This window comes from Haplochromis burtoni, unplaced genomic scaffold, assembly GCF_018398535.1.
Source record: "Haplochromis burtoni strain Fernald_Lab_line unplaced genomic scaffold, NCSU_Asbu1 Contig_582, whole genome shotgun sequence".
Taxonomy (NCBI): Eukaryota; Metazoa; Chordata; class Actinopteri; order Cichliformes; family Cichlidae; genus Haplochromis; species Haplochromis burtoni.
The window spans coordinates 158,646-170,983 of NW_024582943.1; the positions used below are offsets into that span (position 1 = coordinate 158,646).

The window sequence follows — 12,338 nt, forward strand, 5'->3', positions numbered from 1 at the left end:
TTTATTTTATTTTAACAGTGGCTATTCCACCCATTCGTTAATACACTGTCCCGGCGTGGTACACAGTAGCTGGGGTTTTTCTCATCGTTGTCATTATTTTACACAGTGACATAGGCTGGCTACAATTTAAGACATTCAAGACATCAATAAAATTTAGGTGCGTTCGGTATAGTAGTAGTAGTCTGAAGTATTGCGCATCGAAAGAAAGAGTAGATGTATCAATAAATAAAATAATAAGGATAAATTTCATGTTTTTACAGGTGGAGATCTCCAAGACTTCGTCCTCCAACTCCTCGTCGTCCTCCTCGTCAGCGGGCGATAAGAAAAGTAAGGGCCGGACGGGATGGCCTCAGCATGTCTGGGCTCTGGAACTGAAGCAGTAGTCCGTCTCTGCCTCAATGTCTCCTGTCGCAGGTTGACAGCACTCCTTCCTTTCTCAAGCTCGGCCGTCGAACTGCGAATAGGAGAGAGCGTCCAGGCGAACTGAAACGGGAGTCGGCCTGGCTTCCTAAGGTTGTCGAGGCTTCCCTCACAAACAGTAGCTACAGAGACGCTGCGTGAGGCTCTGTTCAGGTGTGACGCGAAGGCAATGACAGTTTGCTGTAATTTAGGATTAACACACACACACACACACACACACACACACACACACACACACACACACACACACCATCAATCAGCAAAATCCCACTTTATATTCTAACTTAAGGTCCACAAACGAACCACAGACTGCTTTGTCAGTGGTCATGTTTGATGTCCGTGAAAGGTCATCTGTTGGACTCGGTGGTGGAATGAACGAGTGGTCCATCTGCGCAGACCGCTGAGTTATGTTCTACCAGATCAGACCAGGACGTGTGCGACTCCCACACACAGAATTACACAAAATTACAAACACATACACAGATTCACACACAGGGTCTTGAGGTGTTTGCTTTATTTAAGGAAAAATATTTATGTGCAATGTGACCTCTGGAAGGATACAAACAGCCATTGTGTCTGATATTACAGAGTATCTGTGGTTACAGGACCAGGCGTATGTGAAGATCTCTTCTGTTTCTCCGTCTTTCTCTTACAGTTTATTGTTGTAAATGTAATGTCGTCACGGCAGATGACCACGTGTCCACGTTGTGGTGTCAAAATGTCTCGGGAGCTAAGTAATGCTTTATGTGTCATGAAAACAGTGTCACGATTTGAATAAACCGCCACCTGGTAACTGGGTTGATTGTTGACTCTCAGTTGGTCAGACTGCACAAAGGTTTTAAGGAAAGTAACATCCATCCATTCGCGTCCGCTTATCCTGTTCAGGGTCGCGGGGGGCGCTGGAGCCTATCCCAGCTGTCATAGGGCGAGAGGCGGGGTACACCCTGGACAGGTCGCCAGTCTGTCGCAGTGCTAACCACTGTGCCACCGTGCTGCCCAGGAAAGTAACACTAAAAGCAAAATTGGAAATTCAGTGTTGCTAATTTAATAATATGTCAACCGGTTTATTGAAAGGCAAAAAGAAGAAATGTTCTCTCATATAATAAATGTTATTATTACATTTCAAATCTAGCTTTGTCAGTGGTTTAAAGGTGACATGACTATGAAAACTTGTGTTTTGCCTTTTCTCACTCTGAGCTTAGTAGCATTGCATTTGGGTAAATGCCCTTTTTATTTACAAAATACATTTACACTGCAGTTGGCTTCAAGTTTGAGTGCTCTTCATCAGGCCAGAAGGTTAAATCCTGTGAGGGCTAAGTAATCATAACCCTTGACCCCATGCTGTTAAGAGTACTCATGTTTTGACATTTGAAAAATGTTCTTGGAGCAAATAATAAAAAACAACTTATGTCTGGGTTAGGTGCTGATTGGGTAGTGAAAACAATAATTGCATCCTCACATTTTTACATTAAAGGAACAAACACAGAAAAGAAAAAGATAGGAAGAAAAATATCCTCTGATAGTTGAACAAGTACTATTTCAAATTTCTGCATAAATTACTGCTCTATAATAAGGATCATTATGAGAAATGGAGAAGCAATTAAAGCTAAGAGTATGTTCATGGCCAGGAGTGAACATTGTTTAATCCCACCACCAAGACGGTGTTTAGTAAAGTTATGTCAAAATTAGCCTCCAAAGAGAGCTAAACTTGTTCTCTTTGGAGGCTATGTTGTTTTAATTGCATGACTGCCAGATTTCACTGGACAGCTGATTGATTTGTTGCAGTGTTTTCAGCCTGCTGTGACAAACTATGCTTTTTTGATCAGGCAGTAGCAGGAAGTTGTGAAGAACAGAGCACATTCATTTTTTAAAATGCAACATTTCATTTAAAGCTAAGGCGGGGCTTTAATCCGTTTTTTAGCTTCTTGCGCTCTGCATAATAAAATGCTGCTGCTAGAAATGCTTTAACAAACAACAGGCTGAAATGCTTGTTAATCATTAAAGCCAGAAAAACGTTTACCTTTTGCTGCTGAACAATCGCAGTACTGCGGAGGCTGATGAACTTCCTGAAAGGCGGAGAGTCATGTGAAACTGAGCATCATTCTTCATCATTCTGGCATTTATTGTTGTTCCAATCATCAAGAAATCATTCAGATCTCATACAAGACAGCTTGATTTATATTTTGGAATTTTTCAACGTAGCCTTGCTCTGCTAATGGAAGCAGACTGCATCTACCACACGCTGACCTTTAATGAACAAGAAGTAACATAAAGCCCCAGGTGGAGTATTACAAGAAGTACCATGGAAGCTGTTTGGAAAAAGACGCTTTCAAGAAAACTTGGTCCATTTATCAACTTGAATGGTAAATGGACTGATTCCGATATAGCGCTTTTCTACTCTCCAGGAGCACTCCAAGCACTTTATGCACATTCACCCATTCACACAAGCACTTTCTGCTATGTTTAAGTGCTTACTAGTCGGGGTATCATGCCGGAGGATATTTGGCACGTCCACTTACAGATAACTGCCACGTTAGCAGGTAAAAGACATGATGCCATATGACACGGTTCCTACTCTTCACATTTTGATCTGATAGAGCTGTGAGTTAGCCATCTACTGACAAGACTTTATCTGGTATGCTGGTTAGTGTGTATCAGGCCATAAAAAAAGAGGATTTTTCTGGTCCTGATGAAAACTAATACAAACTCTAACGGCCTGAGTCTGGCCTTGGGTGAAAACAGGAGAATGCAAAGAGCGTAATTAGTGAGCATCAGACAGAAATGACCCTGCAGTGACCTGGGCACAAACAAACACACACTCCATCCCCTGAAAACCGTACAACGTTTGATATTCCTTCTGTGCTGATGCTATTATATATGAAACAAGTATTGTAAGGACTTTATGATGAAGCACTGAAGTTTTCATAATGATTTTTACACCAGCTACAAGAGATAAAACACAATAAGTTTGGGTTTGGCACATTTTCACCTCCAGCTTTGATTGTTTTTGTAAGTTTTTCAGTTTAAGTGCACAAGTATTTGAAAAACAACAAAGGAATCACATTTCTGCCACCATGACACCATGCATTGGTACAGTGCTGTGACAAAGTCTTTGTCACCCTCCTAATTTCTAATTTTGTTGCATATTTGTCACAAATACATGTTCATTTGAACAAATGTTTATATTTGACAAACATAACCAGATTAAATACAAGGTGCAGTTTTAAATGATGAGTTCATTTATTAAGGACCTTCCAAAAATGGGGTCAATCACAGTTCGATCACTGCTGGGCAGATACTTCTTAACATATGCCAAGGCCCTTGAAAAACATTTCTGATAAATAATCACAGCAATGAAAAAAATGCAATGAAGGATGGGAAATGAAACATTTTTGGCACCGACCATGACGTGGCGTGGTTTTGAAATTTTCATTTTTATTATGTCCACTTCCTCAGTGTGTGACATTCTACAGTGCATCTGTCCTCAGCAGTAGACATCACACCCTCCTGTAAGATCTGCTGTTCTGAGATGGTCACATCAGCCTGGACCAACAATTCTAATTTCCCTAACTGTCTGAATCATACTTTAAAAACGTGAACGTGAACAGGTGCCATGTGTCCTCCTCCCTGAAAGCAGTTTCTCACCCAAACCACATGAAATATTTTGAGGATAAAATTCAGTTTATTCACCAAGCATGAGCTACAGCTACCTGTTAGGAGCTTTTTAGGTTATGTATTCTGACTTTAGTGACTTTGGATTTATATTTTCAGCTTGAAATAAGTTGGGCTCTAGCTCTGACATTTAGCCTTCATAGTTTAATGTCATTCTCATTTCTGCTTCTGAGTTTTGTTATTTATATTCTTAGTCATTGGTTTGTAACAGTTTTAGTCCCCTCTCATGTCACCCTCATGTTACCTCTGGTCTGATAGCTTACAGTTCCATATTAGGTTCATAGTCTGTGGTCTATTAGTTTTTTCTGTGTTCTCAGTTAGTGATATCTAATTACCTTCATCTTTGGTTCCTGTCATGTCTCCATGTCTCTCTTTCCTTGTGCTCTGTCTCCTAGTTAGTTGTTTAAGCTTTTGTGTCCTCTTTCAGTCATGTGTTTGTGTTCTGTTACTTTGTTGCTGTTTCCAGTTTGTGTCTCGAGCCTGAGTCTCTGAGTTTGTTATGTTTCCTGTCTTAGTTTGATAGTCTCTTGTCCCGTGTGCATTATGTTCAGTTTTGCTTCCCGTCCCTTGTCAGTTAGATTCCGTTCAGCCATGTTCCCCAGGTGTTTCCTCTCTTCCCTGATTCCTTCCTGTGTGGTTACTGCCTGCATCTCCCTCTGGTCTTTGTCAAATCGTCGTCATACTTTCCCCGGGTGTTCCCTGTTCAGCAGCTTTTTAACCAGTAAGTGCTTAATTCCTGTTTAGTCTTTCTTTTATTTTGCTCCTCGAGCTGCAGCAATAAAGCCGTTCTGAGTTCAGTCCTGCCTGGATGTCTGCATGTGGGTGCAGCCACACATTGACACATGACACAAAGCTTTCTGATTGCTGTTCCCACAAGACCTGGTGTGTTGCTAGACATAAACAGTTACTGAGTACAACAGAATAAATTCATTTAACAAAATAACTGTTAAAGAAGATCATTGTTTTCTCCTGCTACTTCTTCAAACTGGACAAACTGGAACAATATATTGTTGGGTGTGATGACCAACTCCCCACACGGGGCAAGAAAAAAGGACACAGAGTTACAACAAGCTCCACTCTCTCTTCAAAACACCTGGTTCATCAGACTCATCTACCAGTTCACCCACTCAGACAGAACCATCAAACTCATCTTCAGAGGTCAGTGATATTCTTTTATCCATCGACAAGAACCTGAAAACTCTAAACGCAAGAATCCCTGTTTTCAAGTTGCTACTCAAAGAATTCCAAGAAATAAAACATTTGTCATAAGCAAATACTGACTGTAACTGAAGACAACAAGCAGTTAGAAGCTTTGGTCAAAACTCCCACAGACAAAATAACCACAGCATCCAAAGACACAATTTAAACAAATGGTTCTTGACCTACCAATTTGCTCAGCGAGAGACAATCTCGTCTTCTCTGATATCGTGGAATCCTGCCATCACTCTTCTATCGAACATGAGAGCATTTTATTTTTTATTTTTTATTTTTTCTAATTTCACCTGTTGAGAAAGAAAAAAGAAAACAAGCAGAAGAGAACAAGAGTAATAGAATAAACAACATCACAATGATATATGTGAATATGACAGTAAATACTAAATGTTAAACATTATTGTGCAGCACATAAGATCAACAGAACACAGTGTGCTTTGAGGTAGGAGCCAAAAAGGGTGTAGTTTGTGGGTGTGATCACCCGTGTGTACACCTGTGAGCATGGACGCGCTTGTTTTTAAAAGGTTCCTTCATGTAATGATCTGCTAGAGGGTGTGGGGGGGCCACAGCCCTGTCCTCCAGGGCATGAAGCAGGTATGGAGGAGATCAAAACTCCAGACATCCAGAGGCCCCCAGAACACAAGAGACCAAGGAAGACCAACAGAGGGGCAGCCGCGCCACTGTCCCAGAAAGAGCTGAGGAGAGTCCCAGATGAGGGCTCACTCAGCAGCCGCGGAGCAGAAGCCAGGGGGAGTTGCAGTGACGCGCCCGTGAGCTCCGCCGGCAGCCAGCCGTGCCTGAGTGACCATTATATTAATGGGTACTTTGACCCCTCGGTTGGTTTGATGTACAATCTATACCATAGTCTCCATTTGTCAGCTACATTGTAAAAGTCTTTCTTTTTGATCATGCTCAGTGTTTATGTGTTGTTATGTATTTCTGTTACCTTCTTTATGTTCACTTTTATTTCTTACTACATATTATGTGTTTTCTCTACCCTCCATTCAGCCACTTTTAAATCTGTCCAACTAACTTTCAGTCATGTCATACTGTCTCTCACTTGGACAAGCATACCCACGCTACATATTCTCTTCCCTATAAGGAATGCTGTCACGTAAGCTGGTCAGCCGGAACGTTTGTGGTATGGGAAATCAGGCAAAAAGCATTCAAGTGATAAACTACCTTAGCAAACCTCAAGCAGATATATGTGTATTAAAAAAACCATTTAGCTGATGCAAAAGGCACAGTATAGAAGTGTCCTCTGTTTAAGCATAACGCCAGGATAAAAGCAGCTGATGTCTTCATTAATAACAGAATTAAATTCACCGCTCGTAATAGCACAATCACAGACCCAGAAAGATGTTTCGTAATTATCAGCATCTTTATTGAAATCTTCCCCTGACGACAGCGAATTTATATGGTCCCAATAAAGATGGCCCCCCCTAAATTCTTCTTAATAATTGGAGTTAATTAATAACCTACCTAGCTTAGCAATACCAGAACATCGCAGTCAACATTCATTTTAAAACAACATATGTCTGATTTTGGACTTGGTGATAGTTGGGAGCTTCATCATCCACATAAACAAGAATATTCATACATTTCTCAGCACATCAGTCATTCACTAGAACAGATTTTTCATCGTTAGCAACACACCCCATTTCAGAAAGGTGAATTCGCTCAAAGATGATCAGCAATCATTCCTCAGTTTTTGGTCATTTTAAGAAAAACTACCAACTGCAATTACCGGATGAATTTTCAAGAAGTCTGTGCTTAGCAACCAAGTTTTTATTGATGCTTTAGAAAGGGATTGGGAATCCATTCTGGAAATAACTGATTCTCCAAACATCTTTCCAGCTCTTCCTTGAGAAATCGGCAAGGGGTCTGATCATTTCATATTGTGCATATGAAAAAATGACTGACATTGAACAGGAAGTGAAATTAAAAACCAGAATTAGAAAACTCATTCTCACTAATCAATCTAAAAATGGTACTTTGTGAATTAAGAAAATCTAAAATGAAATTTAATGATCTAATAAATCAAAAGACAACTTTCCTCACTGAGCGACTCAGACATGACGAGTTCCAGAACAAAAATAAATCAAGCAAATAGCTTGATCATTTAAGAGAATAAAGAAAAAACAGCAGTAAAAGTTGTGAGCTATATTGATAATAAGCAAAGTTCTATCATCTAGACTAATTAAAGTCATAGCTGTTCTTATTCACCCTGACCAGTCTGGCTTTATTACAATTAGACATTCATCCAGCTATACTCACAAGCTTTTTAATTGAATTCAGGTGTCACTTATCAATCAATCTAACACCTTAATCTTACCATTAGATGCAGAAAAAGCATTTGACAGACTTAACTGGAAATTTCTCTTTGAATCATTTATTAACTGGATTAAGGCACTCTACATTACACCCACAGTAATGGGTTGGTTTCAAGCTTCACTCTCCACAGTGACACTAGACTATATCTCTTTCCATCATTCAGTGAACCACTAGGAGCTGCAGTAGCAAAATATCAGAGGCATAAACCATTCTTTATGTAGATGATGTGTTATTATTAATGCAAGACCCACACTCTTTCATTCCAGAATCTTTTACAGTCATTGATGCTTTTTCAAAGGTTTCCAACTACTACATGAATTGTTCAAACTTAGCCTTGCCACTCTGTATAGACGAGCAGGCTGTGGGACCTCTGGTATCAGCACTCCTGCAACATTAAATATCTTGGAATCAATATTTCTCCCAAGCTGTCAAAAAGCCTCATTTTGCTCCTCTTATTAAAAAAGGTCTGAGACAATCTAAATCAATGGTCTAAGCTCCCTGTTTCACTCTGTGAGTCAATAGCAATAATCAAAATGTCAGTTCTACTAAAAATGAATTGTCTATTTTCCATCATTCCCATTTCTCCAAAAAAATACTTGGTTTCAGTCTCTCAACTCCACTTCATCAAAATTCTGTTGGAAAAATAAAACGTCTCATATAAAGCTTATATGAGCAATGCAAAAATCTAAATCCCAAAGGGAATTAGAAGCTCCGAACTCCCAACTATATTATTGTTAATGAGAGTGTGGGGAGTGAGTTGGAGGGTGGGATGGGGTGGGCTGCTTTTAACCATGTAAAGCACTTTGTGCTACTTTTTTTTTTTTGTATGAAAAGTGCTTTATAAATAAAGATTGATTGATTATTTAGCTGGCTTAAGTTCTCCCAATCTGCCACCGCCTGCGTAGATACAGAACAAGAAGTTGTTAAAGATATATATTTATCAGATCTACTGTTTATCACATAAATGTTTCCAAAGCATATCCAAAGCTTCAACCCTGGCAGCTTGGTGGAAGGCACTTCAAATGACACACTCCATAGTTACTCCATCCCTTCAGTCACCAATCTCGAATAACTTTATAACCAATAACAGCAGCTGCAATTTAACTACTTGGAAAGAAAAAAGAATTACTCATTGGTGTCATTTATTTCATTAACTCATTTATCAATTTTCAATATTTACTGCAGAAGTTCAGTATCAGAATTCACAATTTGTTTTTAATCGTAATACTTGCTATTAAAATCAGCTACGCTATCCAAACCTAAAATAACTCCTATTAAATGTAATTAATCAGTACTCGTAGGACTTGCGAATTGCAACTGGGATCATCTTATAAAAACAGATGATTTGGAGTTGTGTTGCAATTCCATGACTAGCTCTTTGACTGAAGTAATATCTAAGTATACCAAAAGTATCAAATCTAAGCAAAGGAAGCGAAATCTACCACGGTTAAATGGTGAAATACATAAACTTGTGAAAAAACGAGATTTGGCTTTAAAAACAGCCTTAACTACTAAAGGTAATGCAGATTATATGATCTATAAAGGCTTAAGAAATAAAGTAGTCATGGAACTGCATAAAGCTAAGGCTTTATATTACACTCACATTATAGAAAAAGCTAAAGGTCATAATGTCTCCCTTTGGAAGCATTTAAACGATTTAATTAACAGATCATCTAGCAGGAAGGAAATTGAGCAAGTCAATATAAATGGCACAATTATTATCGACGAGGGTTCCATGGCATACGACTTTAACAAATATTTGATACAATCTGTAGAAGAACTCATGCAAAATTTCAGCTCTCCAGTTGTAACTATTAAAAATAGCCCTATCGATTCATCAGACTCATTTTTTATTGAAGAGGTTAATGAAGCAGAGATCACAGAGGCTATTAAGAAATTATCAGATTCTAGGGCAAAGGATATTTATGGCTTGGATACTTGTTTTATTAAAAAATATAGAGATTTCTTGACAAAACCATTAACACATCTTATAAATTTATCGATAAGAAACAGGATGTTCCCAAATGACTGGAAAAGGGCTGCAGTTACTCTGGTCTTTAAAGGAGGCGAGCGTGATTTGATATGTAATTATCGTCCAGTTTCCATACTGCCTGTTCTTTCAAAGGTGCTTGAGAAGGTTGTGGCAGCACAGTTAATTGATTACTTAGAGACTAGTCAATGGCTTCATCCAATGCAGTTTGGTTTTAGACCAAAAATTTCCACAGAAATGGCAAATTGCTGTTTTGTTGAAAATATTAAGTGTAATCTGGATAATGGTAGTGTTGTGGGTGCAGTGTTCCTTGACCTAAAGAAGGCTTTTGACACTGTCAGCCCTGACATACTTCTTTCCAAGTTGATAAAATTTGACTTTTCAAAGCAGGCAGTTGACTGGTTTGAGTCCTATCTCCACAAAAGAGAGCAGTGTGTGAGGGCTGATAAAGACAAGTCGTCCATGTTGGAAAACAGAATGGGTATTCCCCAAGGATCTGTTCTTGGCCCGTTGCTGTTTAGTTTGTTTATAAATGATTTGCCTAACAGCTGCCCAAAAGCCAACTGCCAGCTTTGTGCAGATGATGCAGTTATACACGTAGCAGCTAAGTCACCTGGTGAAGCAGCAGACACCTTAACGGCACATCTAAATGATGTCCAACAGTGGCTGGAACAAAATCATCTTCTATTGAATTTAAAAAAGTTCATCTGATGATTTTAAAATCAACCCAGGGAACGAAGAAATAAAGGAGGTCAAAGATTTTAAGTTTTTAGGAATAATCTTAGATTCACATCTTAAATTTGACAAGCATGTAAAGAAGATCTCTAAGATGGTCAAGGCTAATCTGAATTGTTTAAGTTAATTCGGCACTATATACCCACTTCAGCAGCTCAGATATTTATGCATTCTATGATATTCTCTCATTTTTCATATTGTATGACAGTTTGGACCCAAGCAGCACCATCTACAATTCAGCCTGTGGTGTCCTTATATAACCAATCTTTAAAAATAATGGATAAAAAATCTGTTCAGGTGGCATCACTGTCACATTTTAAAGAAATATAATCTACTAGTTTTAAGAGTTTTAATCATTTGTGTTTTCTTAAATTAGTCTTTAAATGTATAAATAGGATGGCCCCAGAGTGTCTCAATAGAAACATCCAGAGACAAGATAGTAATCGTATTACTAGGAGTAAGGTGAACGGCAACTACAAGATATTTTAACTAATGATTTTAATTTTATTTTAAATTTATTGTCTATTAATTGTAATTGTATTTATGACTAAGGGAACAAGCTTGTTGAAAATTAGCAGAGCTATAACCTTGTGCGGCTACATCAGTCTTCATGTCTTGCACTTGAACTATGTTAAACTGCACTTTCCCTTTTAAATAAATAAATTCAAATATCTGAGTTGTGAACAATGCTGAAATATCATCCCTGTATTACAATGGGATAAAGATCTGTACTGACACAGACTTCTGGATTCAAGTTTCTTATATATGTACAATGAAAATAAAGGGCTATGCTGTTTTAATCTATTCTAGCTCTGTAATAATATTGTCAGAAAATAATGACAATACACTATATGAAGGAACAATTATACAAAATGGGATTTAGTGAAACAGATACCTGCACACCATGCTCTTAGAACACCACAGGCACCTACTTACATGCTCTCTGGCCCTGCACCTCTCAGTCAAGCACTTTTGAACTTAGATCATTCTTTGGGCTGCCGCATCTCCACAACTCTGCATCCCAGGTGACTTGTTGTCCATTCATCTACAAGAGTCCAATGCCAGTATTCTCCCTATAGCCTGAACTATCAGCAAGAAGGTTATATTTTTAAACTGGAAATGAAAGAATTGTATAAACACTGTGCAATGGAAAAATCTTCTTGCAGATCATATATCCCTGGAAAAAAATCAGCCTCCCTTTATAGGAAAACCTCTGAATTTAATTAGATCCGCCCTTAAAAATCCATAAACTAAAGTAGCGAAATATGACACAGCACTTTTAAACAATCTATCATACTGATTCAACTTCCTGGAGGTACTTATTAGCTGGTTGAGTCACAAAAATAACTGCCTGAGGCCTTTGAGTGTCCAAGCTTAAAAATAATATTTTAAGGCATTGTAGCTACTCTTTTTAATAATTAAAATCTAATGGCATTACAACCGATGATGCAAAGCCCAATGCTATCATTTGTGTAGAGTCTTGGAAACCACCCATATTCTGCATAATCTGTAAAAAAGAAAAAGAAAAGGAAAAACGCTGTGCAGGATGCTGTACACACGTTATGTATAGCATCCACACAGGCAATAGTGCAGATTCTTCCTTCTTCACTTTTTTCTGTTTGGTTTTTGTTTCTTTTGCACTTTAGACCAATTTTAGCAGATTAAAGTAAAACTAAATAGTTTTAAAGGGAGCTCCTAAAACATTTATTAGACCTTCAAGAGAAAATTGGACCCCTGCTAGAAAAAAAATTATTTTTTTTCATGTGTGAACCATTTCACGTCTGCTTTCAAACTTGATTTTCCTTTTATTATATTTTTGCTATGCTAGTAAAGCAGTGCTCTAAGAGCTTCTCAGTGCTGTAGACTCCTCACGACCATACAAGCTAACAGTTACTCATTCAAACAGGGAGGCATTACATTCAACAGCACATGTGAGTTTTAACAACGCTTCACACACACACACACACAGACACAC

The 12,338-nt window shown here is 38.4% G+C and overlaps 1 protein-coding gene across 1 annotated transcript in view; it reads left to right on the forward strand.

The window, feature by feature from the left end:
• The window catches only part of hand2 (heart and neural crest derivatives expressed 2), a 5,816-nt gene extending 4,545 nt beyond the window's left edge, over positions 1-1,271 (forward strand). The window contains exon 2 of the mRNA XM_005948191.3: positions 261-1,271. Coding sequence (XP_005948253.1) covers positions 261-383 — 123 coding nt within the window. The 3' untranslated portion in view covers positions 384-1,271. The remainder of the gene's footprint in view (positions 1-260) is intronic.
• The last annotated feature ends 11,067 nt before the right edge of the window (positions 1,272-12,338 follow it).